This window comes from Physcomitrium patens, chromosome 2, assembly GCF_059467195.1.
Source record: "Physcomitrium patens ecotype Gransden chromosome 2, ASM5946719v1, whole genome shotgun sequence".
Lineage (NCBI taxonomy): Eukaryota > Viridiplantae > Streptophyta > Bryopsida > Funariales > Funariaceae > Physcomitrium > Physcomitrium patens.
The window spans coordinates 11,352,682-11,379,419 of NC_143411.1; the positions used below are offsets into that span (position 1 = coordinate 11,352,682).

At 33.0% G+C, this 26,738-nt stretch overlaps 2 protein-coding genes across 4 annotated transcripts; one reads left to right on the forward strand and one right to left on the reverse strand.

Moving 5' to 3' along the window:
* Positions 1-227: 227 nt before the first annotated feature.
* LOC112279069 (serine/threonine-protein kinase RUNKEL) lies at positions 228-9,561 on the reverse strand. 3 transcript variants are annotated; one of them, XM_024513162.3, is made up of 15 exons: positions 9,059-9,561; positions 8,166-8,255; positions 8,005-8,057; positions 7,734-7,809; positions 7,249-7,310; positions 6,906-6,984; positions 6,447-6,506; positions 4,876-6,156; positions 4,278-4,673; positions 3,976-4,107; positions 3,345-3,794; positions 2,533-2,946; positions 2,054-2,322; positions 1,139-1,599; positions 228-905 (listed from the first exon to the last, which is right to left on the reverse strand). In XM_024513162.3, exons 1-15 carry the CDS (start codon positions 9,104-9,106, stop codon positions 430-432), a joined length of 4,347 nt encoding a protein of 1,448 aa, XP_024368930.1. In that variant the 5' UTR covers positions 9,107-9,561; the 3' UTR covers positions 228-429. The 3 variants fall into 3 exon arrangements, with proteins under 3 accessions (XP_024368930.1, XP_073395857.1, XP_073395854.1); XM_073539756.2 differs by having other exon boundaries at positions 2,533-2,843; positions 3,434-3,794; positions 3,976-4,110; XM_073539753.2 differs by having other exon boundaries at positions 3,976-4,110.
* A 10,066-nt stretch (positions 9,562-19,627) lies between these two features.
* On the forward strand, positions 19,628-20,937 carry LOC112295868 (uncharacterized). Its single transcript, XM_024547891.3, has 2 exons — positions 19,628-19,753; positions 20,331-20,937. Exon 2 carries the CDS (start codon positions 20,348-20,350, stop codon positions 20,681-20,683), a length of 336 nt encoding a protein of 111 aa, XP_024403659.1. The 5' UTR covers positions 19,628-19,753; positions 20,331-20,347; the 3' UTR covers positions 20,684-20,937.
* Positions 20,938-26,738: the final 5,801 nt, after the last annotated feature.

Consider the following 26,738-nt stretch of genomic DNA (forward strand, 5'->3'; position numbering starts at 1 on the left):
AGAACTTTCCTACATACAAACTTGGAGACATGGGTTTGTATTTGTGTGAATACATGAGTGTACAAAGGCTTCGTATCAATTACGATTGATGCGTTTGTGGTAGCAGTGCCTAGGCATAGAAGTAATAAAGAATGTTAGTAATTACCGAATCTAAGCCTGCTAATTCCACAACCTATCAAATACATGATCATGTTCAACAGTCTTGGTTATTTCAAATTCACAGTCACTAGAAGAAAATAAAAGGCTTGATTGCATCCGACCATCTTAGGCTCACTGAGGGTAGGTACATGAGCTGCTAGTTTTTCTCTCTTATGAAGTTTCTATTTATTTTACAACCTCACTTAAAGCCTCCAAGCAGTCCACCATAAGAATGGCTGTCTACAGTTGCTAAATCTGGATAACGCTGGAAAATACTCTCCAAGCCACGAATCAATGCTGCTCTGACGTTGATCCCTGAACAACGCTATATGCAGTTTGAGTCACGCGTTGCAACTCCAAGGTAGCTCTAACAGCAGCCTCTGATACTTGAGGTGAGCTTGACGTACGAAAGCGCAAAACAATATTCTCGAGTGCTACTAAGTCAGACCTCGAGGGAGAGGAAATTCGAAAAGACTGTTTATTCGTCTGCATTTCACGTAGCCCTTTGCACGAGGCAGATATTACAAACAAGAGTTGGCTCTGACGTTTTGCTGATAAAGACGGCGTGTGAAATTGTGAACAGATTTCCAGTAAGTTCACAAAGCGACCCGCAGTTGAAAAAATGGGCCCAACTGATGACTGCGGGGCAGCCTTGATCATTAAAACTAGACACTCAGCTGCCGTCTCTGCAACCTGGGGTTCTCGGCTTCCACAAAGCTCCACGAAAATGGCCGCATACTTTCCTAGGTCTCCAATGTCCTGTATAGCTATTTAAATAGCAGCCACACGTGGGATTAGAGTTTACATGTAAAAACTTCGCGAAAAGAAAGCTCCATCATAATCAATGTATATTTTAGAGCATTCATAGAGATAATACATTCATTTTCAGAGTAGGAAGATATCATTATGGTCAACTTTCTTCCACAGCTAAAACAAACTCCGTCTGTGCGCAAAACGTCATCCCGTTAAATACTAAACATTTATCAAAACTTCAGCCTACCTGATCGAGAAACTATCTCGTCGACAGCAGTCGTTGCCGTGGCATTGCTACTTTTTGACTCCAAGCAGTCTTCAAGACTACGAATGAGGAAGAATCGACAAACTGACAGAACCGGGTCAAGGAAATCTTGCATGCCTTTGGCATGCACGAAATCCAATAGTGCTCCCACGTGGTTTACAATCCGTAGATCTGATAGAACTACTGAATCCATTTTTGGGGAAGATACCAAATATAGACATAGCCGCACGTTGTGAAGATTTATGCTGGCTAAGTCGTATTGTAAGAACTCAAAGAACTGAAATATTAACTTGAGCTGAAGTATGTCCTCGATTTGAATGCATTTGAGGTCGAGCAGCATAACCAGAAGTTTTTGAGCATACATAGGTATAGGGTCTTCATCTTGCAAAAGAATAGGGTACATTGGTAGAAAGTGCTGCTTAACAATGTCTTCAAGTTTCTCCCTGCACGATGAAGAGCAGAAATTTAATTAAAGGACAGGATAGAGGCCATTCGAGCCAAAGGAAACTAAACTAGAGCAAGTTTTACAGCTGGAACCTGAAACACATGTATCTAAGTAGACATATGAGACACCGACTCTAGTGAGTAAATATTGTTCTTCAGATCTACAATTCCAGCACGATCTGGACAGAGCAGAGGGACAAAGAAGAGAAGAATCACATAAAACATCATATAAACACACAACTTGCAGAAGGTTTACGATGAGAGATGCATACGTAGGCAATTGAGGTTTAGAAGTTGTGTAGCGATCAGACTTGCACAAGAGCAGTGAGTGTAATTCAACTTAAGACAAAGAAATACTTTGGAGCCAGTTGTAGCAATAGCTGCAATTTTCCTACTAGTGGATTAACATTTGTAAAAAGAGAAACAAGGGGCCAACTGAGGAATCTCAGGTACCGTCTGGGCGCACTCAATACGGTTCTTGACGGTTGCTGGTCCTTGGTAGTGTTGATAGAGGAGATATCATCAAGAAATACAACTAAGATATCAAAGAAAACTTTGAGGCAAAGGAACCGTATATCTCCATCAGTGTTCTTTTCGTACAATATAGCAAGGCTCGGTAACACTTCAGAAATGAATGTATCAGGGTAAGTCAACAATGCTGGTGACTGTTGAGAGATAACTTCTACTATCTGCAGGAGTGTAGACTGGAATTCAACTTGTCCCTACAAAGACACAGGCCATGGTTAGTCGGAAAATAGGCAAACAGGCTTCATGCATCATATTCCAGTCAAACAACTCATACCTAAGTAGATATAAGGTAATAACCTGTCACAAAAATTAGTGATCCTTCTTTTAGGTAAGAACTCAACACGGGATAGTTGCATAAATGAAAGAAAAATTCTGCTTTGAAGACTCTTGTCAGTGCTACTAACCGGAAAAGAAGAGGTCTCTAGTCGCTTGAGAAAGGATGCCAATCCCTCCAGCACATGTTCGTCTAACATACGACTCCTGAAAGCGGGACTATTTATCAAGTTTAATATCACCGGAAACAAAGGAAGGGAACTTCTTGGTGAGCCACGAGCAGGTGATGAGCCCGGTCCTGGAGTTCGCCTTCCGCTAGCCAATAGAGCAATGTCTGTGTTGATCGTTTCCAATATACTAGGAACGACACCAACAACAGTTTGCACCAAAGCTTCCATGCATTGCTGCACGTATGGGTCCTTTTCCTTTGATAATCTCTCTGCTGCAGGCAGCATCTTCGCATTACAGAGTGAAGGTAACCACCGTCGATTTTTACACAACAGCGCAGAACATACCAAAGACTTGCCACGAAGGATTTCTGGACCCTAATACCACGTGGATCGGAAAAGAGAGAAAAGTTAATACATGTCTTAGGTCACAATATCATCTTGTGTGAAAGACCTCACAATCTACCCACTTCTGTACAGTTTGAACATCCTAGCGTGTGATAGAGCTAAGCTTTCTAAATCATGTAAATCGTACGATGATTGAAATTGTTTCATTGGTACTTCTACGATAAGAAAAGTAACCTTGACTTAAATGGAAGATGCTAGTAGTCGAGAAGTCCAAGAGCTAGGTCGCAGACATAATAGCGAGGAAACACGTGCAAGAGAAAATGAGCTCCTTTAGTTTGATTAGACAAAAATTAATACGAGACCCTACACTTAAAAAGAAAGGTAAGACAAAAGTAATAGCTTATGTTATTCGAATGTAATAAACAAACCTGCTCCAGCATGGCAACTACATTGGGTACTAGGCTCCTCTCCTCCACAAGGGCATGAAGATACTTGCTCATAGGCATAACACTGCTACCTTCAAGAGCCATGTTGATGAGATTGATGTTCACTTGTTGCTCTCGTCCACTCCCTTTGGCAAGTCCCCCCACAAGCTCCTTACAGGTGATCTTATCAAGAACAACAAGGATTGTGGTTCGCTGGAATCGGACCAGGCGAACTAAACAAGAACCTGCTGTCACCCTCAGGTTTTCTGGTTTGGCTGCTGCTCGAAAGGTGTAACAAAGATTGTCGATAATTTCATTATTCGTAAAGCGTTGAGCCCAATCTCCACCTTGACTTGCGATATTCTCGATAGTCTTCAATGCATAATGCTGGGTAACGTCATCCTCACCCCTTCGAAGTATAGAAGATATCAATGCAATCGTTGTACCTGGAATCTGCGTCGAATTTCATAAAACCTCAAACATCAATTATTCTCCTTTTATGAGTAGAATTAGCAACTATTGCACCATCTGCATGAAAATTTTAATTACACATTTCCTGCAATGTACAGAATTGAGGGGAACCAGTATCCACAATAACATCGTTATCAAGTGCAAGTAGATTTAGAAAAAATACCTGCCACGTATTGGAAGACTTGACGTCCTTGACTGAGTTATCGAGGCCACCACCTGCTCTAGGGGATCCGTCATTCTGTGTTGCGATATAAAATAACAGCTCTCCAAGAGTTGCCATTGCACAGCGCCTTACCTGCTGACAATAGAAACCTGACGATAAGTGAAACTAACAAATGCGGAAAGATTAACCTGATCAAAACCATGAAAGCGATTTCTGATAACATGATTGCATTCACATGAATACGACCCTGTTAGATGGTGCACATTTGCCTCACAGCACTAGGTGGAAAAATATTTGAGCACCTTGTCCTGTTTATCTCGTAAAGTCTCTGTCAAGACTGCCACAATCCCTGAACCTGCCAGCTCCTCTTCAATGAGAGTAGCATGGCGGATAAGTAGACCCATAACGGATGTCAATTGCACACGCAGGGATGGGATTTTCATGGTGCGCAGCAGTTTCACTAGCAAAGGCATCAATACTCCATTAATTAATGTATTGGCTGCGCCAATGTTTGTACATAGAGTCTCTAAATATTTTAACGTGTTGATCTTCTCATTCACTGAAACTGTGCTTCCTTGAATGTTCCCCATGATCTTATTCAAAAAGACTTTCTGCTGCTCCGCTTCCAGCTTCACAAACTCAGAAGAAGTCAATCGCTCGACAGGAAGCAGCCGTGAATCGAAATTCGATTCCGGAACCTGTTGCATAAAAAGATAAGAAAAATTTAGTCAAAACTAGAGAACTAACTAAATGAAACATGAAATGGTTGCCAGAATTAGATGATACTGATCAAATGCATGACACCGCAATGCCGAGGCTGTGAAGTGACAACTCCAGAAAACATGGAAAGATGCTGATTCTTGTCTGAATTTAACATCTTCGTAGGACATCCAGGTTTACCTTCTCTATTCGCCGATTCAGCATGATTGGCCTGACAGAAAGATCTGATGGGTGCCAAAGCGCTTGTGAAAGTACCACTAAAGGTCTGTTAGCATTAGAATGCCCAGCACCAAGGTCCTTCCTGGATTCCTCATTACTAGGTGGAGCACGGTGAGAGCCTTTTCTTGAGATGCCCACACCTGGTGGAGTTGCTGCAACATGACGCATTGCATCCAACTGATTTCCTTTAACTTCATTTTGTGTCATAAGATGATCCTCGGACCTACCGTTGTTTTCAAACTGCGGGGGACTGACTGGCACGGGATCCTCGGCTTCAGTAGTTGATTCCCTACTACACGCTTTGGAAGCTGGGATTTGCTCGGATGTTGCAGAGCGCTTACGCAGCTCATTATCCTCTGTTGAAGCAGTTGGACTAGAACCATTGCTAGCAAAATCATCATCCTCTTCTGTGCCTTCACTATCAGCACCTTCTCCGAAGTTCAGCTCCACGTCGCGGTTCTCTATCGTAACGTCTGTATCATCGGAAGTTCCATTTGCTTTGGACTGCTGCCGATAAGTATCATTCTCAGCTTCCTTCAGCAGATTAGTCTTCACTATTTTGGACAATCTTAGCAAATTCACTGCCGGTAATCCCGCTTTGGACTTGGGGTCCAATGCCTTAGGCTGTGCGTTCCCAATTAACCCTTTAACCGCCTTCCTTCCATTTTCTCTTTGACCAGGGTTAGATTTCTCAGGAATAAATCCTGTTTCAGCTTGTCCAACGTGTTTACTTTCAGGCTTTTTAGCTAAACTCTGACCTTTCTCTCGCAGAGTTGCCCTGTCAACCACAGATCCCTTACTATCTGCAACCCTCTTTTCTACAGGAGTACTACTTCTCGACTCCGACTTCTCTTCAGGAGATGAGGATCTCTGAGTAAGTCGTAAGAAATTTGTAAATGCAGGTTGAGGTGGTAATGGAAGCGTCTTGCACTTAGTTCTCCAAAATGGATGATTCCTAAGCTCATCCCACTGTATCCTCTCAACTGGATCCTTAACAAGCAGACGAGTTACCAAATTCTCAAAGTCAGGACTAGGATTCCCTGATATCGGCGGCAAGGGATCTGAAATTATAGAGTTTACCAATTCAGTGAAGCTACTAGATACAAATGGGGGTCTTCCTGCGTAGCACTCGTACATGACACAACCCAGAGCCCATAGATCAGACCCATATGAGTGTACACTTCCTTCCTGGAAAAGTTCAGGCGCCATGTAGTATGGCGTTCCACGCTTTGCTTGAGGTAGCTGCCAAATCAAACCAATCTTACTCAAAAATATGTCGCAACCTATAAATTCCATCAAAAAATACCTAACAAACAGAATAGGAACCTAAAGCACAAAATTAAAAGAAGTTACTTCGTGTGTAGCTGATTTTTAAGTCAGAATGACTAAATTTTCTTGAATAACTCACTAACAGAAACAAGACGGGTACCATGTGTAGATAACGTACAGTCATTAAGATATCATTTCATGAACAGTCCCTTTTGAAGGGGAAAAACACAGGACAGGACAAGTTACGAGGGCACTAGAGCTACCTCTTGAACAAAGCTCTTGGCGATATCGCTAAGGCGCCTTGCCAATCCAAAGTCGCAAAGCTGCATCCAAAGTTTGGTGAATTTTTAACGTTGTGTAAAAATTTCAATCTAGTTAAACGTGCTGAAGGAGAGAGACAAGAGTAGCATTCTTGGCAAGAGCGCGGTCGTTAGAGGGACAAACAGAAAATTCACAGACAATAACCAGAACTAGTTCTTTCACCACTACCTCAAAGTTCAGCCTCGACTTCATAAGAAATTAATACACATAGTAATTGCACCATATGTGACATACTTGGTTTCATACCGCCCTGAAATGACCTTCATAACTCCTTATCCAAACTTAATGTCAAAACATTATAAACGTGACTGATGCCCTAATTGCGAAAGATGAAATAGAAGTGATACAATGAAAAAACTTAGTCATGATCTTATAGCTACTGAGAATCAAAGCACGCGTACCTTGAGGCGACCATTTTCGTCGAGGAGCACATTTGACGGTTTTAAATCACAGTAAATTACTCCTTTTGAATGTAAGAATCTGCAACACACAAATACTTGTATCAGGCATTAGATTTTAGCACAAGCAGAAATTTTGAGAAGTAGGAAGCAGCAACAAATACTAAAGTTAACTTCTAACAAGCGTATACTGCAAACCATGAATCAGGCTTCAACATAGTGTGTTCTCAAATTTAGGTAAAGAACACGTAGACTTTGAGAACGTAAAGCATTCAACAATAAAGTAGGTTAGATAATAAACATTCTACGTGGCAAAGGATGACGAGTAGAACATGTTCTGACATACTGTAGAGCATTAACTAGATCGCGGGCGAAGTCATGAATAGATTCCTCCGGCAGTCGTGTATCCTGCACGCGATGTTAAAACGGAATTAGTGGACAGATATTGTCGCAACTAATTCAATGAGACACATTTCTGTTCTCCTATCAGAACTCACTGGATTTCTGTTCTCTTCCACACAGTAAGAAGCATTACATCTAAAATGATTTGTTTGCCCTGAAAAAATGAAAGGCGAAACCTTGCTCCAAAGAACGACTAGAAATTGATTTCAATACAGTACAAAAATTGTCGGCTTCTCGGATACTAGAGCAAAATAAACGCACAATTAACTAGATAAACAGGGCCTGTAAACCATGTGATCTTCGATTTCAACACGAAAAATGCATCCGTCGTACACTGGAAGGTATCCTTCACAGAAATGCCCAAAAACAGCTCTTTAGGTTGATACTTAGCATCAGGGGAAGTAGTAAACCAGGACTAGAGCAACCCACCTGCCTAAGGAGCGTTAAGAGATCACCTCCGACACAGTACTCCAAAACAAGCCACAAATGTGCTGATGTTTCATACCTATAAATTGAAAATGTTATCAGCACCAGATATGGGAGTTGAGAGCCATCACGTGGAACGACCAATGTGTGTTCAACAGTCATTTTGCGAGAAACATTAATGACATTGACTGACAGTTTATTGCGAAATAGATATTTTCACAGAAGGATCCAATCGACTATGGGTATTCAATCAACTAGTGATGAAATGAGTTACCATGCGTAGAACTTGAGAACATTGTTGTGGTCAAGTGAGTGGAGGGTTCGAACCTGCTTAGACAACACAGTGACTTTGAGAAAATGTGACAAAATCATCCTGAAAGTCAAGGTTTACAAAAAGAATATGGGCATACGAAGCTGTCCCAAGTTGCAACTGACCTCCTGCAGAACCTTAGTTTTCTGGCTCTTCTCAACACTCTTGATGGCATAATACTCGATTGACTTCTTTTTCCTTCCTTTATACACAACCTGCATGGATAGAAGAGCAACAGTGTGAAATTCAAGGCAAGCTTCCAAGCATTTATCAATCAATACTTTCTCCCGTAAGGGCTGTCAGCTGTGTGTTCAATGGAAGGAGAATTGTCTACAAATCAGATCTAGAAATCTTCACAGTTCACAGCATCTCAGAAACTGAAGCTCACTTTCCGGATGTACAGCATGTCTCAAGAATACCGAATCATTTACACAAATACGAAACTTCAGCAAAACTACAAGCACTCTCAAACTACAAAATCTTATCTTAGTACTGGATGAAATGAAAAGATGTTATCTTTTTTCTCTAGTAAACAAATACTTCAAGCCGTCAATTTGTCTCGGAACTGCAATAAATTATAAAAAGCTTTGAAGAGCGAACTGTAGGATACTGTGCATGCCACCCCTAAAATCCCAGAAATATTAAAGTCGCTATGAACAATCACAAAAAACTCCGTACCGCATTCAGATTCAGACTTCTGTTAGTAAGTAAACAACAGGTTTATGTACCAAAAACTAGCACAGTTGATAAATGTAGTTCAGAAGACCAAAGTAAACGAATCTAGAAAGTCTTTACGGCAGGAATTTCGCTCCTCCTTTCCCCAACTAAGCCTCGTGTATTCGTAACCAAAAGGGCTGATTTCTGAATAATACCTACGACCACGTAAGTATTAACAAGTTGGGATGGCCCCTCAAGGGTCATTTACTCTTATCTGTGTACGTCGTACAAATGATTCTAACTTGTGCGCGACCTCGATCAAAAGCATGAACAACAATTATCAGAGAAATCATGAACTTACTGAGTGCTTTCCTCGTCCGATCGCCTCATAGATGTGATATTGATTCATAAGAGATACTCCGAAGACAGCCCCAGCGCTAGCTTGAAGCCACTTCGTAAACCACAGCGGTGAACAAAGTACCCTTTCAGACTCTGAGTACGGTTAAATTTAGGCAGATTTGAGCTCTACTTTTTAAGCTTCAAGCAGCTGATACGTACGTAATACTCATTCTCCTCAAGAGTTTGTTTTCAAACCGTAGGACAGATTTTTCCTAAGGATGAGACTCCCAAATCGTTCCGATTGATAATTTCCAGTTTCCTCTCACATCGTAGGGGGTCCCACACCTTCGAAATGCCAATTCTCAAACTCAACTTGCTGATACCAATCATATAATAAATTTCTTTGCGGAATGTTGCATGAACACGTGAAGTGTAACCAGAACATAGAGGCTTGATTACAAGTGAGTATTTTCTAACCATGTCCTCAAGAAACGACCTTGCACTTCCAAGGTTCCCATGCAAATCACTACGATCACTTGCCAAGACTTTAATTCCTCTAGACCTAAATATAAAAAATTTCAAAAATAAAGGAAATAGGAAACGAGTTAACTGAGGAGCGTGCGCTCCAATAAAATGCCAAAACCCTCCACAAGCTCTGCCACTAATTCAAAAGCCCAGCGAAACTTAAACAACCTTAAAAATGTTCACCCCAGTGGCCAAGACTAAAGCTCGCTCAAGCTGCAACGTTCCGAAATCGTGACATTGTGCGTGGAACACCCGTATACAAGACGACGGACGAAGACAGGACATCCAGCTTCACGACTCAAACGTCTCATTTGTAAAAACTAAAAACAAATCGTCCAAAATTGAGTTCTGAACTCAAATGCCACCAAATCAAAAATGCATTATAATCCGATACCGCCACAGACAACGCAAACAGCAGGTCTACGACCGCCACGATCAGCTCCCGATACAGCACCGTGCACCTGTATCACTCCAGGTCCACTTTCCCTCCCTTGCAGGCATTCACCAATCGATCCCCAAACACGAACGAACACCACCCGATTCTCTTAGCTTCCCGAAATCTGCACACTCACAGACGACCTGCTCCGCTCCACATCCCGCAACTGAGATCTGCCCTTCACCCCTGTACAGGCGACCGAATGCACCGAAAAAGGCATGAAAAAGTTGCAGAACGGCAATGCGAGGGAGGGGGGGAAGTCATGGTCTGGCTATGGCGGATACTCATTCAAAATTTCGAGCGAAACAGTAAAAATTAGATCGTCGTTACAATGTCAGAGCGGGGGCGGGAGAATGGAGGCCGGGATGAAAGAGGCGCAGGAATGAGAGGGATGAACGTACCCGACCTATTTCAATGAGGTGGCGTCGGACCGACCCATCTGAGTATGGAGGATGAATGTGCACATGACAAGGATGGATTGCATCCGTTCTTCCCGTTGTCCAAACGGTTATTTACACCCAGCTTGAAAGAAACCCCTGGATGATGTACATCGATTGGATGAATAATACCATTTTGGATTGTATTGTAATAGGGCCCTTATATTTCAGATCAAATATTTTAAGGGATTTTGTGGTTTTGAGGTGTCACCCAGAAATAAATTGGGGATGTGATAAAATGAATGTGACAAAGAAAGACCACAAAGTGGAAGAGGGAGTTGTGGCCAAGGACTATTACTATGGAATAGCATGGGGGGAAGTGTATCAAAAGGGGGCATGATAGTACCAAAGTGGAGTAATGTCCATTTGGTTTATTAATGCAAAATCACTCCTCCACACAGGCTCAAATTTACAACATCAAAAATCAAATGACTCAGAAAGGTCAGTAAGAAATTCCTGGAGCCTCACACAAGGAAGTGATGAAAGCAGTTGTGTGGGTTAGTACCACTGCAGTCACACAAATAAAGTTGTGTGAGTCAAGTGGTTTAATCACTGGGCACAAGTTTCACATGATAAAACTATACTTTTCTTCTTTGTTTTTTTCTTTTTTAAAGAAAAATTTATTAAGATTTTGCTAAACACTACCACAACCCACCATCCACCACATGCCACTCTTATTTTTCATAATAGGAATATGTTTTTATTTTGCAAAACTTATTTTTATTGATTTATTAAATTTTTGTATTAAAATTAAATTTTTCCTATATAATTTGAAAACATGTCTAAATGGGTATATATAAATATACTCGAAATATTAATATTTTTTTATTAGTATCAAAAACAATAAAGGGATATTTTTAGTGAGTGGCAGATTGTGTTAGTAATCGCAAAAACTATGATAACATTAGCAAATTGTAGTGGCATTAGCAATACCCTTAAAGAAAGGTTACTTAGATTGTTGGAGAGTTGAGAAAAGCCATTATGCATTACAATGATTTGTTAATTCCAAGTCATTTGTTGTTTTTTATTGTTAATTTACAAAAAAAGAAGTAAACATTATATAAAAATAATGATGTTATTTTATTTGATATCATGAAATTTAAGTGTAAATATTGTGAGACACTCCCAAGTTAATATTTTTAGTAAAAAAAAAAAAAAAAAAAAAAAAAATCAAACAAACAAACAAAGATTTTTTAAAAAATAAAGATGTATTGCTTCTTGTTAAGATTGACAAAAAAGAAAAAGAAAAGAAATAGAAGCTAAATTACCACAAGAAATTCAAAAAAACAGAAAGACGCCTTATCAGGAAAAACAATTAACAAAGAAATTATTCTAAACTTCTATTGCCATGAAGAAATCATAACATTTCAGCTCTCGTGAGCTTCAAATTTGTAATTCATCTTCAAAGTAGAAGGATTTTTATTATAATTTCGGCTAAACAACTATTAGTTAGTGATATCAAAGACTACACTGTTCCCTCATTCTAGTCAATTTCATCATGTCAAATCTTTAGAATACAAGGCCTGATATTACTCAAAACAGGTAAACTCCACTGTAGCTCACGGGAACAAGGACCTGGAGTATGGAGTGATTTCAGGTGTTTATCCAATTTGAAACACATTTTATTTGTTATTAAGTGCATCAACAAAACTCTTGCATTTCTCTTAGGTTGCATTTGATTGAAGTTTTATTGAATTATTAGTTTTGAAGTATATTTTTACACAACAGTTTTAGTTCCTTTTGTTGTTGTTTTAAAGAATAAAGCATATTAGACTAAAAAAGACGTTATAAATGGAGTTTAAATATCTGATATAAGAAGACACATTTAAAAAAATATATAAAAACTTGAATAGAAAAAAACTATAAAATCTAATTGTAATCTTGGTAAGCTTTGACTAAGCTCAATTAGTAATTAAATCAATATTTAATTAAACTATTTAATTTAACTATCAGTATTAATGAAAGATAATATATATATATATATATATATATATCCATAAATATACCTTTGAATTACAAAAAAAAAATTATGATCCCTAATTTTATACAATTTTTACAAGTTACTTTACCAATGGATATTATCTTTAAGATTTTGTATTCTTTGTTTATTTTTGAGAGTTTTACATAAAGATATAATATAATCACATAATTTTTACATAGTTGTATATTTACAAAGTGAAAATTTAGATCAAAAAGTGTGTGCAATAAGGTTAGTCAAGACCAAAGACCATAGTTGTTTAAATAAATAAATAAACTTCAAAAGTATTTTATATTAATTTTTGAAAAATTTGATGCATAATAAAAAATATCTTAAAGATTTATAAATTTTCAATATATATATATATATATATATATATATATTACTAATATCCCAATGACATTATTAGGAGTTATTGTGTGTTAGCATAGTTACAAAATAATAGCATATTTTATAAAAATTATGCCAATAAAAGCTATTATGGTAATTAGCAGTGGCACTACAACAAAACTAAGATTTTAAGCGGTGCTTAGGAAAATTTTAGGCACATAAAAGGCCATTGGAGGAACCTCAAGGCTCTCTTCATACAATTAATTGGCCATTTGTGAAATAAAGCTTTGAGTGCTAGTAGTTTCATTAAGCCTCGCTGTCAATTCAATACATAACTGTAGTTTATTTTGCTGAAGGAATAAAAGAGTCATTAGTTTTATAAATAAAATATATTTATATCTTATATATTTTGAGGAATGTTAAATAGACCCATGCTTTTAATAAATAGATCTATTCTTAATAAAGAATATGATAATCGTGATGAATGTGGTTTGTTTTCATTGGTTGCAAATATAATAATAGAGAAATGAATCCAAAAATCATTTCTTTTTTCATGATGGTTAGGATGAGTGGATTGATTCAATAAAAAATTGGAACTATTTAACATTCCCTTATATATATATATATATATATGTGTGTGTGTGTGGATATATATAGAATATAATATTATCATAAAATTTAATAAATAAAGATATTTCAAAATCCCTAAAATAAGTCATATTATATATATATATATATATATATATATATACAATGTGAGTGATACCATAGCTTAAAAAGAAAGAATTATTTTAAAGTGGTGTTATTTGAGGTAATAAATATACTTAATTATATATAAAATTATTATTTAAAAATATAGTTATAAACATCTCAATAATGATAAAATAAATGGATGATCTTAATACTAATAGAACTTAGATTTTATTAATTTTTTTTTATATATATATTTTTATAAAACCTACTTTTAAATTTAAGGATAATGTTATAAAGACCTAAATTATTTAAGAAATTTAATTTAATAAAAAATTACTAGATCAATAATATTTTTAATAAGGATTATCAAAAAAAAAACTATTAGATAAGTATTAGATATACAGATTGTTTTGGATATGATATATAATAATATAACCTACTTCTAAAAGTTTTTTATTTTTATTTTTATTTTAATAAAAAAACACTTTTGAAGCAACTTATAACTTGGTCCATAAGTCATATAGTTCTTAGAAAAATTCCTTGTAATATGCTTTTTAAATAATAAATATAAAAAATAAGTATGAATCCATTTTTAGTATAGCTAATATTTCTCTTATATTATAATCTTGGTCCAAGATTCTCAAACTTTCTTTGTATTTAATATTATTTATTCTAACTTATGTTTGTAACTAAAATTAAAGATTATACTTAAAAATTAATAAATTAATAAATTAATAATTGTATATATATAAACATATATTAAAAATTTACATTATTAAAGATTTGAAATAGTATTTTAAAAAAATTATAAAATAAACCACATATTTTAGGTTAAAAAAGTAGAAATCATCAAAAAAAATCACATGGCTACTTTTACATGAAATTGTAATTTAAATATATTTAGATATAATTTTTGGTAGTTATTTCTCTATAATATTTAAAATTTTCATTTAAAAATAATAATACATGCAAAAGCATAGATAGTTTTAAAAAATTGACATAATAGCTCTAAAAAAATTATAAATTTAACTATTTAAAAAATAATTATAATATATATATATATATATATATATTTGTATATATATGCACCACTTATGTAATTAAATAAAATAATAAATTTATTTTAATATAATTTTAGTAATTTTCTAATAAATTTACAAAATAATCATTAAAAAGTTTGATTTTCTATTGCATTTATGCATTAATGTGTAATTAAGTTTTAAAATTTATATCATTTAAAAATATTTACCACAAAAACTAATATTATATTATTTTCTTATATATATATAGATATTAGAAAAATTATTAGTAGGTTCTAAAAATATTTTTAAAATATATAATATAAAAAATATGTTATTAAGATTTATAATAATCTTAGGCTTGCATTTATGCATACAATAGTTATCAAAGTAAAACATGTAGAAGCTTCTAAAGAAGCTTTTAACCATGTACTTCTATTTACTTCTATTTAATTATGTAGTAAATATTTTCATGACATAATCTCTTCTTTTAAAAAATAGTTTGATAAAAAAGTAGTAGATTCCAAATTACTTCATACATTGATAGAATTTAATGTTTTTTAAACAAAATTTGTCACTAATTATTTTCTATACTCTATTCAATTGTGGTTGATAAGTCTTCTAAGCCATTTATAATATCTTGTATCTAAGTTTAAAAACAACCTAATTATTTGATAATCATCAAAAAAAAATTATAATAAATTTTAATCAAAAAAAATTTAAAATCTTATTTGAAATAATTCATGTTTCTAAAATTCTAACTAAACACCAATACTATTTTCTAAGGTTCTAGTATCAAACACATTTTGTTTTACCATCTATTAGAGAATGAATCTATCTTTCTTGAGAATCTTTGTCTTGTTTTTTATACCATAAATTATATGACATCCAAAGTAGTTTATTATGTTATTTGTTAAATGATTTTTCTTAAGAAAAATATTCTATATATCATAATAGTAATTATTATTCTATTTTTCTTTAGAAAAATCTATAAAGATGTTAAAAATATATGTTAAAGAATTGGTTTCTCCATATATAGGTTTTTTTTTCATTTCCATTGTCTCTCTATTTTTGTTAGTGAATGTTGTTAAATTTAGATTCATATTTTGGATAACAAATAAGAAGTAATTTTCCTGTATTTATAAGATTCTTAAATAGTTTCTCTATAAATTTATAACTATTGTAACCATACTCATTTATTCAATTTTAGCTTTATTTTTGAATTTCTTCAAATCTACGACTTCTTTGATTTAAATTCTAGAGTTTATTTGGTTTAATAAAAAATAGTAGTAGTTGTTTTTTTCTTTACTTATTTCTTATTTTATATGGCTTAATAAAAAGTATTTGAAAACATAATAGATGTTTACTGATTCTAATAATTATAACCAATATGTAATTAGATTAATATATATATTAAAATAATAATAAAACTTAAATATTCTTAATCCAGTTATTTATAAGGTTAATAGGTCTCAATATTGTAATAAATTAACCATATTTTATTACCAATTTTGAAAAGATAGTGTTGTTTTTTTGAGTGTATATATATATATATATATATATATATATAAATATATATTCTTAAGTTTTTTCCAAAGTCATTCTTATTATTATCTAATTTTTCATTAATATACTATTTAAATCTTAACTTTGAAATATTGCTAAAAAATTATTTTATTATTATAACTTTATATAGTTATGTTATAAGTAGGATTTTATAGGAGACATGCAGATTCTAAAGGTAAGAGTTGATTGTTCATAACTTTTAAATTTGCATATTTAGATTTTCGTGCCAAAAATATCTTGTTATATTTAGAAAAGATTTAAAAAAAATAAAAATGAAAAGGCTTTTGTATGTTTCAAAGCTAAACAAGGTTTAGTGTTTACAAAGAATATTCTAAATGAGTATGGTACCACACACAGAACAGTGCAATTCCTTCATAACTTTGGTCCCAAAAATTTGCCATCATTCTAATAGTCTTGTTGTTAGTACTTAAAATATCGTCTTTTTACAATGAATCCGAATAAAAAGTACATTAAAAAACAATAAAAGAAAAATCTTAACCAAAGGCAAAGATTACTTAATCCATGTTCACCTTAGTTTACTTCTATATTTGAAATATGATTCATTCTAAGTCCTAGAAAGCACTGGAGATAGGTCAGTTTTGGATAGGAGAATAAATATATATATATATATATATATATATATTGATACATACATATAACTCTAAAAAGTAGTTTGAATTGATTGCTTGTTAATTACCATGTATTTTCTCATTTCTATTCTCTTTGATGCTTTGTCAAGTGTGGCTTGTACAATCTTCCAAGAGTTGCAATGAAAGATGTTATGAATGAAAAAATGGATTAGTGTCAAGGAAGACATGAATTATCAGACCATCAGAAAGTGATTATCCTTGGCACTAAAGAGTACCCAAAATGTAACAATAATAGTAATATGGAGATATTCTTGAAACTAATGAAACAGACTTATTTATTTATTAATTTATCTAAATGCATGAAAATAATTAGTGCATGATAAAGTTTTAAAGAAAATCATTGCAAACAGGACATTTTCATCATCTTTAAATATAAACATGAAATTATGTTTTCACCCCAAAAAAATATAAGCAATTTAGATGCAGATGCAATGCTTGTCTCATGACAGCCAAGATTAAAGCTCACAATGGCCTCACTTAATGTTAATGTTGACCATGGTGATGTTGATAAATGCTTTCAATGTAAAAACTCTCGAACTTCATGATACACATGATATGGTCAGTCTCCCACTGGATGATTTATAGTTATTGAATAATACTTAATTCATCAATTGCAAGCTTTTATATTTATTTACACATACTTGTACACACAAGTGTGAATATGTCTCATGTTGATATGAAGTATCAGTGCTGAAGTGCTGGATTGTTCACTAGCTGTGCATATGAGTCACCTCTGACCTCACCAACTCATCTGCCTCAAGGGATCATACAAAGGGTGCCCATGTGTCTGATCTTGTAAATGAGTTCCATGGAATGAAACCAAAAAAAATGAAAATAAAATAAAAAAATAGGGGATGTTTTTTGATGTATGGTAGCAGCAGTTGACCTTAAAGTAGACGTGAAAATTGCATGGTAAGATGGTGGGTCTCTTGGCTACCATTTCATGTTTGGAGTACTACAATGATTTATCAAATGATTCTCCTCAAATCATTTTTGTTTCTTGTGTTGTGTGATTTCATGTGTTTGTATATGGTCCATGGAGTAACACCTTTTTTTTTTTTTTTTTTTTTTTTTTTTCTTCTTTTCCTTTTTGTCCTTTTTTTTTCTTTGATTTATTTGCTGCTTTCAGGGAGTTGGGCAACAACTGCTGGCTTTGGTCATCGAAAACTGAATACAGGTGATGCCATGCTGTATAACTCACATACTGTAGATTCGTTATAAAAGAACTGGTCTCAGATTACTGATTTGACATATCACTGAGCAGCTGAAGTTCTGACTGCTACAGACCTTGTCATCACATGTTGTTGATGAAAAAACAATTACACTTCAAGAATACATGATTTTGATGCGGGGCTTGAAATCCATAGTTCTAAGGAGAGAAACATGACATTGGGACACTGTTTGAAACCTGTGCTATTTTGGTAAAGAAAATTGTTTGGATGAGTAGTTGGTTTCATTGCATGTCTTGAAGCTCATAGAAAAAAAATGATTGGTCATTAAAGTAGATAGTTATTAGGAGCAATAGAAAGGGCATGTCACCATTTTTGTGTCAGGTTTTGTTCTCATGATAGTAATACTAAGCAAGAAAATAATTATACAAATAGTACAAACATATAATTATTTATAATTGGCCTCTAAACCATTGTGCTTGAAAATCTGTATCATGAAGGAAGGTTAAAGGATGAGTATTGATTAAATACATGTTTTTATTGCAAATGTTTTTTTAACACAAGCAGTTTCAAAGTTTCTAAACATAAAATAAAGTAGCATACTAAATTACAATCATTTATTTTTATTTTTATTTTTTGTATTGGGATTATTAAAGATGTTAAAATTGGTTACATTTGTAATTTTCATGATGTATATTTAAAAGAATATAAAATCTTACCATGGTATTACCAGTTCCTGAGAATTTCAAAAGGTAATGTTAATTACAACTCTGCCAGATAAATGCCTTTTAGTGTGAATATATGTATGTATCTATCGAAAAATATAACTACAAATTATTGATTTTGAACACAACAATCGAACAGTAGTTCATAGAAGTTTGCAGAATCAACGCTGCAAGAGACAAAGTTTGGTTGCATTGAAAATGCAGTTGGCATTGAAGGCTTCATGCGTTCAGGTTGAGCAGAGCTTTTCAACAGAACCCAGAGTCTGACACACTAAAACACAAATCCTTTCAAACAATTCAGCTGAAGCACTGTTGCCCAGTTCTCTTTATACAGAAAAATAAATAAATAAATAAAAATAAAAAATTACACTCTGTTTCTGCACCAGACTTAAATGGACTCGTCTCTGCGTAAATATCTGGAGTACAAAGCTTAGGTGCAACAATAAACTCGTACGTTTATGAGCTCCAACAAGAAGGAAACAATCATACTGCAAGCTACAGCGACGGACCTGCAACTGATGCCCCAATCTATCACTTCATAAAAACCTTCACAGGTACAGTGGCTGCTACATAGATGCATGGGTCTTCAGTATCCACAACCCACCTCAGAATGATTCTATGTAGAATCGCCGAATGCAGACGCTTGGCCAGGTGCACTTATGTGCTCACATGATCACGGTTTCCATTCTTTCTACGATTTGTGCCCACATCGATTTGTGACCCCGGTGCGGCCATCATGCAGGTGGTTGGGCCAAGACCCACTCGCACCATCCCATGTGGCGTCCTCCCCTCTACCCTTCGCCAAAGACCCGAGTGATGAATATGATGCAAGAGCTGATGTTTTCGTCCTTATCTTCGTCACTTATGAAGTCAGCTCCATGTCCCGTCTTGTGTCCGACATTGCCTTCGACAAATAAAAGAGCTCTGGAGCGGTAAAGCCGTGCACAACCACTCTCATTATCAAGCTCAACTTATTTCTTCTATTGTTTTAAACAGGGGGAATCGACTGAGCGAACTTGTATATATGTATATTTATCCTCACAGCTTCAGCAGTAACAGCAGCAGCAGCCACTATCGGCTTCTTCTCTTGGGCCTCGAAAGACTGATGCAGCTGAACATTTCGCGTTGCTAGTGCGTTTGAGATTCCTTCACCACCGCGCCTACACAGCATCCACTGGTTTCAGAGCAGGTGTGGATTCTTGCTAAAACTGTCCTTGGCAGGAGTGGCATCTTTGCATTAGTGACAAATTGTGTTCTTTTTCTCTTTCTGTTTGTTATTGTTCGACGGTTTTGACGGCATTCCAGTTTTAGCTGCCAAGGAGGCCCACCGAATTGGCTCTCTTAAACAACAGTGTAGCCCTCAAACCCGCATATACTGTCAGTGTCATCGTTACCGTTTCGACTGGAGCACAGAGTCATTCCTTCAGCAAAGAGTAGTTCCTGCACCATATTGTAAAACCAAACCACCAAAATTACTTGACGGTACTCCGTGTTAGACTGTCATGAACGTCTTGAAAGTGTTTGCTCTGGAGTTGCCCTGTTCAAACTGAAGTAGCCTGACCGTTCACTCTACAACGGAGGTTAAGCTAATTCCGGTAGCGCAAGACGTTGGCCGCCGAATCCTGAGCTAGACATGTAGACTTGATTGGTATGAGGTTGCAACCATCCGGTACTCTAGAATGAGAGGCCAGCAACATCTAATTTATGAGTTGTTGATGGAGTTGGTTACATTATGCTGACTGCCGCACACATTGATTCGACTGCAGTTGGGTTCACCTCCAAGATGGCCAGAGCGGCAACCGGCGTTATCCTTCTGGGCCTCCTCGTGGTGGCTTTGTACAGTAGCTCTGAAGCAGCCGTGACGGTCATCAACAGTGCACTGATCCCAGTCGACGTCGAAACCAACGGCAACCATGTGACTGTGAACACAGGAGCGTCTCCCGTGCATGTTGATGTGAATGGCGCCAAGGAGCAGAGAGTGCAGGTCTCCATGGGCAAAGATAAGAAGCCCATCTTCGTCGATGTCAAGGACGGGGACACTATTGTCATCATCCCTGACTTCCTCGGAGGCGGCACCATTAATGTTAACGTGAACGGAGCTGTCAAGGGCCACTTTTAAGCAGGAAAGATGAGGCATTTGTCCTCCAATTACTGTTGGGTGAAACTGCACTTGATATGTCTATAACTTGGATAATAGTGCAGGACTCTAGACTCCTGGACACATAAAACACCATTGTAACAAACCACCGAAGTATGTGTATTTATGCTAAGACTTTAAGAGTGAAACAGAATCAGCTTTGCGAGATTGTAGAATAAACTGTTGTGTACGTAAATGTTCAGAGGTAACACATTTGAAGATATTTACATGCGCAATCTTCTTGTATGGATGAACAGTTCGTGGTAGACAAAGAATTTTCCTTGCATCTGTGCATTGTGTGTGTGTGTGATTCTTGAGAGTGAATATTTGCGGTGTTTCCTGGTCCTGAATGTTGACATATTGCAATCTCATATTCCATATAAACAATGGTACAATTTGTAAACATACGGCTGAGTCATGTTCAACTTGTAAAGCAATTGCTTATTGTAGTTCATGCGTGCTTCGAAGTCAAAACGATAAGCTTAGAACCATTTCATTGAACTCCATCACAGGGGAATGGCTTCAGTGACATACAACATTGTGTGCACAAACAAACAATTGAAGAGCAGAAAATACAAGTTAAAAAATGTAGAAAAGTTTATAAAAATTTGTTTACAAGTTTAGAATATTGAATATAAATTTTTCATCTATAAAGAAATATGTAGTGTAAGTTTTTAAATTAAAAAATTCTATAAGTTTTATTTGGTAAAATTATTTCAATGCAAGTATTACCATATAAAGATTTTAAAATATTATGAAAAACTAATAAAGGACAAAAAAACTCACAATAGTTTATTATAATCTTTTGATAATATGAATTGTAATAAATTTATATGTGTTAGTAAAGAATAAATATAGAGGTGATGATGTCATTAGGTGTGGTTAAGTTACATTATACAGTACCATTGCACAATTTACTTTGTAAGTTTGGAAATTGAAACATATTGCAATTTTGTATTAACATCTTAGAATTGAGAAATTAGAAGGTAATTGTATTCAACTAACTAATTGCTTATGTCAAGAAACCACCTTAGACCACAAAAGTTTAGAACACCAAACATGCTTCATATGTAAGTATCAAAATTAATATTGATAAGGAGTGACAAAATTTATTTTTTGATTGCAATAGTTCTTTCTAATTGTGGTTCAAATATTGTTTGTATCCATTTTATATCACAAGAAGTTAAAGTTGAAGAGTAATAAGCAGTAGCTTTTAGGAAAATATACATTCAAGATTTTTCTTCTACTAATAAAGTCTTAGAAATACCATTAGAATAAAGTGGCAATAACAAAAATCTTATCAATAAATATAAATAGAAGAAATTAAGCAAAAAACTTGAGTGTGACTTTATTAGTGATAATAGATGAAGTGAACATGGATCAATGCTGATAAGCTATGATACAACAACATTAAAAAATAATTTATAAATACAAAATCATACTTAATTAGATTTTAAAAAAAAAATAGACTCACTACAAGCTACTAAGAATTTAACATAGTAAGGTTTTAAATGTTGATAAAAAGAGCATGTCATTGAGTAGAAATAAAATGTGTAGCATAGAACAAAATTAAAGATAATTCCAAAATGTCAGTCAATGCAACTACAGAATAAGAATTCAATAGAAATGCATTCAATTTAGCATCCAAATCAAAATTTTTGTGTTGTAAAGCTCCAACGTTTTCAAAACACTCTTAAGTATGCTTCTAGCTATGTCAAATAATACACTAGCACCTTGACTATGCCTTTAAGATTATTCTTATTGACACAAACAGATTGAAGTTATTTCTATAAAGAACTTGCTACTAGAGCCTTTCCTTTACTTTTCTTTTTTTTTTAGTCAAGACTAGTTCATCATCAAAAATAACATTATATACTGCTAGTATAATTGTAGCAATGGCATAAGAGAATGTGTATTTGAATCTTCATGGTAAAAATTTCTATCACAACAAAAACAATCAGATTCATGACAACTTCGGAGTTGAAGTTTTTTTCTTGAAGTAGAGTATTATCATGGCTTGACGTATTCTTATGTCAAATTTGGCTTGTATTTTAAGCAAGACCATAGCAAATGGATTTCTGCGCAAGTAATATTGGCACATCTTAAAGTTTCACATGCAATCTTTAATTCTTATTCTTTTCTCAATTTTTTCTTGATGATTTTATTCTTATCATATTATCATTGTTGTTGTTGTTGTTTTTTATTTTTATTTTTTTTCTTCTTCTTCTTCTATAATACGTGTATTGAAGTAAGAAGATATGCTAAACATGTCATTGAACCTTACTATAGTTTAAACAATGCTAGAAGTAGTAATAAAAGAATTTGAAATCAATCAATATGGATATTGCTTTATTGAATACAATACAATTGATGTCTAATATCATTAAATTCTTAAGATGTTTAGCATTTTTACCATGTCAAATTGACAAAGTCGTTTTATATCAAAGGTTTCCTTTGATAGATGTGTTACTTTCTCTAGATCCAACTAACAGTGTCAACATGTGAATGAATTATAGTTTGGCTCCTCAGTAGGTTGAAAACTTAGTCAACAAGTTGGCAATGTGCGACACATGTTGATTACTTGTTTTAGAAAATTCCTATATAATGCACATATTAGCAACTTATTTTGCAAGTTAAATAAATGTCCTATAAATTGGGCATATGTCAAATAACTTATACAAGATTTTTGTATTATGTCAAAGTCATCCTACGAATGCATTATCCATGTGACTATAAAAGAGTTTAATCTTATTTTAAAGTTGAATTTATAATCTAAAATAGTAATGCATATGGTGTATCAAAATATCTTCTTAGCAATCTTAAATAACTTGAAAAAAATTTAATATATTCTCTTTAACTCAAATAAACCTTATACAATTCTATGAAAAAATCCCAACTAATCCTATAGAAAATGAGAAGAAATTCTAAAACATTTATAAAGAGTTGTAAAAAAATTATAATAAAATCATAATAAATCTTAAAGAAATAATAATAATAATAATAATAATAATAATAATATCTTTAAGAAATAAAAAATAAATCATAAAATATCCTAAAAAGGTAAAAAAGAATTCAAAAGAATTTAAAAAAAAAATCATAAGAAAACTTAATTAAATATTAAATAAACTTTATATTAAATTTTAAATCTCAATAATTATTATTTTAATTATTTATTTTGATTCAAAGCTTTTACACTTCTCAATTTTCTTATTGAAAATAGGCATATAAAATTTAATAAGACTAAAATATATAAATTGGAAGAAAATGCTCCTAATCTGCTTAAGTGTTGGATGCCTTCTATCTCCAACCTCAATATAAACCTTTCAACATTAATATGTCATACTTGAATTTTTAACTTATTTTCAAAATTTTCATAAATAATAAAATTTAAATATACTTTTAGCATACAAAACCATTATTCTATTACAATTGGTTGATTTTTTTAAATCACAAAAATCCTTACTAACCTTCAAAATTCAATTTGTAAGATCTGATCTCACTTAAATCTCAATTATTTTTGATCTATCTATCTAAATAAGTTCAACTTCATAAGATATATCACTAAAATATTATTTTCAACCTACCAAATTCTATCTATATATTTGCTAAAATAATCACCAAATTCTCTAAAATATAATTTTTTAAATTTAATATGAAACAATTTATCTAGAACCATCTTAACTTTATATAGCTTTCACAAAATCAACATATATTTAAATTCCTTAAAACCAAAGCTCATTAAAATTATATCAAGTCTATCTTTAAGCCTTATTCTTTAATTGATAAGAAAATCTTACATTTGTTGTAGGTACATGGTTTCTACTTCAACATTTAGTTTTGGCCTTATTTCATAATTGGCCTTCTTTGATTATTAATCTTAAGTTTTTTTAGATAATTTTTATTAAATACTATTCTTTATTTATTTTTAAAGATACCTATGTTGTTAATTTTTTTGATCTACTTTGTTTTGTCTTATTTATAGCCCTACAAAATAAATAGAAGTATTTTTTTATTAAAAAGAAAAATTGATACTAAATTATTTTATTATCTTGTTAACTTTTTAAAAAGTTTTAAAAGTAATTTCTACTATATTTTAATATTATATTTACGTCATTATAATTTATTATTATTTGTATAGTTTTGTTACAACATGACAACATAGCTAAGTAGTTCCTTAGTTTGATAGTTTATATTGAAGCAAATGAGAACTTCCTCACTCTTGTAAATGTCTTTTTTGTTCTTAGCTTTGTTTCAAGGATCTTTAATTTTCTTGTCATTAAAATTAGCCATTCTATTTTTAATATTATAATTATATTTGAGTGGATATTCTCTCTTTATTAGTCATACAAGAATATATTGATTCTTTAGTTGCATTGAGATTCATATCTTTGATCTTCTATATAAATGTATTTACAAGGATACCAATTAATTTTTCAATACTTAATTTATCAAACTTTTTATTTTATAATATGAACCATAGATTATAAATGTAATAGACATTTGGTTGTGAAAGAAATTTATTTGAAGCCAAAATCTTCTTTTTAAAATTCAAAATATAAATGCGGTATTTAAAAATATCTATCTTGAGAATATTAATTGTTTATAAATCATAAATCTAATAAATTTAAAAAATTAAGAATTCCAAATCTCAACTCCTACTAATTGTAAATAATCTTTAAAAAAAATTAAGAAAATTTTAAAACAAATCTAAAAATATCTTTAAAATTATCTTATAAAATCATACAAAAAATACTTATGAATCTTTAAAAAAATTCTTTCAAATTCTTAAAAAATATAATAAAATATTAAAGAATTTCTAAAAGTATAATACTAAATTATAAATAAAATTCAAATTAATCCTATAAAATCTTTAAAAATTAAATATAAATCCTAAAAAATCCTAAAAAATACATTATTTTCTTAACAAATCCTTGAAATAACCTAAATATTAAATACCAACTTTAACAAGCTATGATTTTTTATTTAATAATAAAATAAAATATTTTTTTATATTACTAAATATATTAGATTTGAATAAGCTTATAAAATTTCAAAAAGATCTAAATTATAAATTGAAAGAAATAGCTTAAATATGATACAACTTTCTTTTTTAATTTTGATTTGAAATTATGAAAAGCAATATCTATACTTATTACAATTTCTTTGTACTTAATATAATTTAAATTTTATACTTTAAGTAATCTATTTTTCACTAATTTGTAGTTTTTTTAGCCAATTATTCTTTACATTAGGCCAATATCCTTATCAACCTTCTAACTATTAACTATTAATACTATATTGTACTATAAATTCAATGTATCTTAATTTAATCAAAAAAATAAGTTGAAATTTAAGACTTTAACTTAAGACATTTACATTTGCTATTAAAAAAAGAAGTAATTGAAAGTAGAATCTACACAAATAAAAATATAAAAATTAAAATCTTTAAAAATCATCAAGGCAACAATAAAAAGTCAATCAATTGTAACAACAAATTCATGTGAAGTCATCAACACTAATAAAATAAATTTTTTATGATAAAAATAAAAATTTACAAAGTAAAAATATTGGAATAAGACAGGTATTAATGAAAATTAAGGAGAAGAAGTGAATGGATGTATAACAAAGAATGTATGTTTGCTGAAACCTTGCCAATTATTCTAAGTAAGCTCGATAAAATTTGGGCAATTTTTGACCTCCTTCCACACCGCTGCTGCAATTGGTTATAACGGTTATACATTGCTAGCCAAAATTGTAATTTATACCTGGTTGCCACTAGAGTAGGAGCCGAAGGTGGCACCCGAGAAAGATATACGAGGAAAAATGGTGCTAAAGCTAGAACCACAATAGTTCTCGGTTAAACTGCTTTGCACAAATTCATGAGATATTGTGTGTATCTCTAGTCCGATTTTAAGCATGGATTTTTGCATGCAAGTATGTGATAGATTGAAGAATACAAACAACTCTTCATTATTTGTTGCTGATTGAGTAGCTAGTCTAATCTTCCTCATTTAAGGTGACATCATATGGAGGTTCT